At 69.6% G+C, this 1,242-nt stretch overlaps 1 protein-coding gene across 1 annotated transcript in view; it reads right to left on the bottom strand.

Annotated features, from left to right (window-relative positions):
* Positions 1-799: 799 nt before the first annotated feature.
* Positions 800-1,242, bottom strand: part of AURANDRAFT_68407 (hypothetical protein) — a gene marked incomplete at both ends in the record, with an annotated part of 6,524 nt that continues 6,081 nt past the window's right edge. Inside the window, one exon of the mRNA XM_009044088.1 lies at positions 800-1,193. Within this exon, the coding sequence (XP_009042336.1) occupies positions 800-1,193 (394 nt within the window). The remainder of the gene's footprint in view (positions 1,194-1,242) is intronic.

The raw sequence follows: 1,242 nt of genomic DNA, 5'->3' as shown, positions 1-1,242 counted from the left end.
CACGAACCCCAGCGCACCCCGGAGGAGTTCGAAAAACACCAAGGGGCCCCATGCCGGCGTCGTAGGCGACGCCCTGGTACTGCTCCATGACGATGTGCGTACAGCGTCCGCGGAGAGCACCATCATGGAGACCGCGGCGTCACGTTCGAGAGCGGCGTCTCCAGCGTGATGAACTGGTCGATGGCGAGGAAGGCTTCGGACTGGAAGGTCGCGACCGTCGTGGGCGTCGTCTTCGAGGCCTCGGTGTTCTACGTGAAGACGAGCGCCTCGCTCGACGAGGGCGTGCCCTTCGCCGATGAACGACGCCGCTCGCCGCGTCGCCGACGCGGACGGTCTTCTCGATCGACACCGCGCCACGCTCCACGAACGACGGCTCCAAGACCTCCGCGCAGCTGAAGTCGAAGAAGGCCTGGGTGCCCCCGGGCGCTGATGAATGCGGAGATCAAGGCGCCGGGCAAGCCCGAGCGCACAGCCAAGAGACGCAGCGCCGACATGTCGCCGATCAAGACGGCCAGCTGCCACGCGACGACGGACGAAACGATTGAACGCCGGCCAAGAGTCCGGCACGGGCAAGGCTTCGGCCATGGTGGGCTGCCCACTTTCTCGGGTGCACCATGCCGTATCCAGTGCATGTTGAAGCTAGGGTCGTCTGGACGCGTGCGCAGCGCGAGGCTCGCCCGCCCGCCACCCGCGCCGTCAACTGCGCGGCGCGCGCGGCCCTCGCGTCCTTTAGAGGGCAGCTAAGCGCGCTTAGTGCGCCGCTGGGAGCGATGACGTGGGCCGCCGCGGGCGGGGACCCCTAGCCGTCCTCGACGACCGTGGGGAGCGCGACGATGTACGCCTCGTCGACGGCGCCCTCCGGGACGACGGGGAAGGGGAAGAGCTGGTCGGGGGGGTCGGCGCCCTTGTACTGGAAGATGGCGACGAACCGCTGGAGCATGGCGACGCGGTCCGCTTTCATGCGGAAGTCGCCGTCGCCCTCCTGCAGCGACGCGAGGTCCTTCTCCTCGCGTTTCAGCCGCTGTTTCACGTGGTCCACGAGCTTGTCCGCGTCGTTAGCCCGCGAGAGGCTGTAGATGTGGGGCTTGGGCCCCCCCGGGCCGTCGTCCTCCGGCGAGCCGTCGCGCTCGGCCGCCAGGGCCTCGCCCCAGGCCGCCGCCGCGTCGTCGACGACGCCCTCGTGCCGCTCGCCTCTCGCGAGGAACTCGTCGACGGCGCCCTCCTCGCGGAACGGCGCGAGCC

This window comes from Aureococcus anophagefferens (assembly GCF_000186865.1).
Source record: "Aureococcus anophagefferens unplaced genomic scaffold AURANscaffold_128, whole genome shotgun sequence".
NCBI classification, from domain to species: domain Eukaryota; class Pelagophyceae; order Pelagomonadales; family Pelagomonadaceae; genus Aureococcus; species Aureococcus anophagefferens.
Note: the sequence above shows the minus strand (reverse complement) of the source record. Positions and strands in the feature narration are given on the sequence as shown.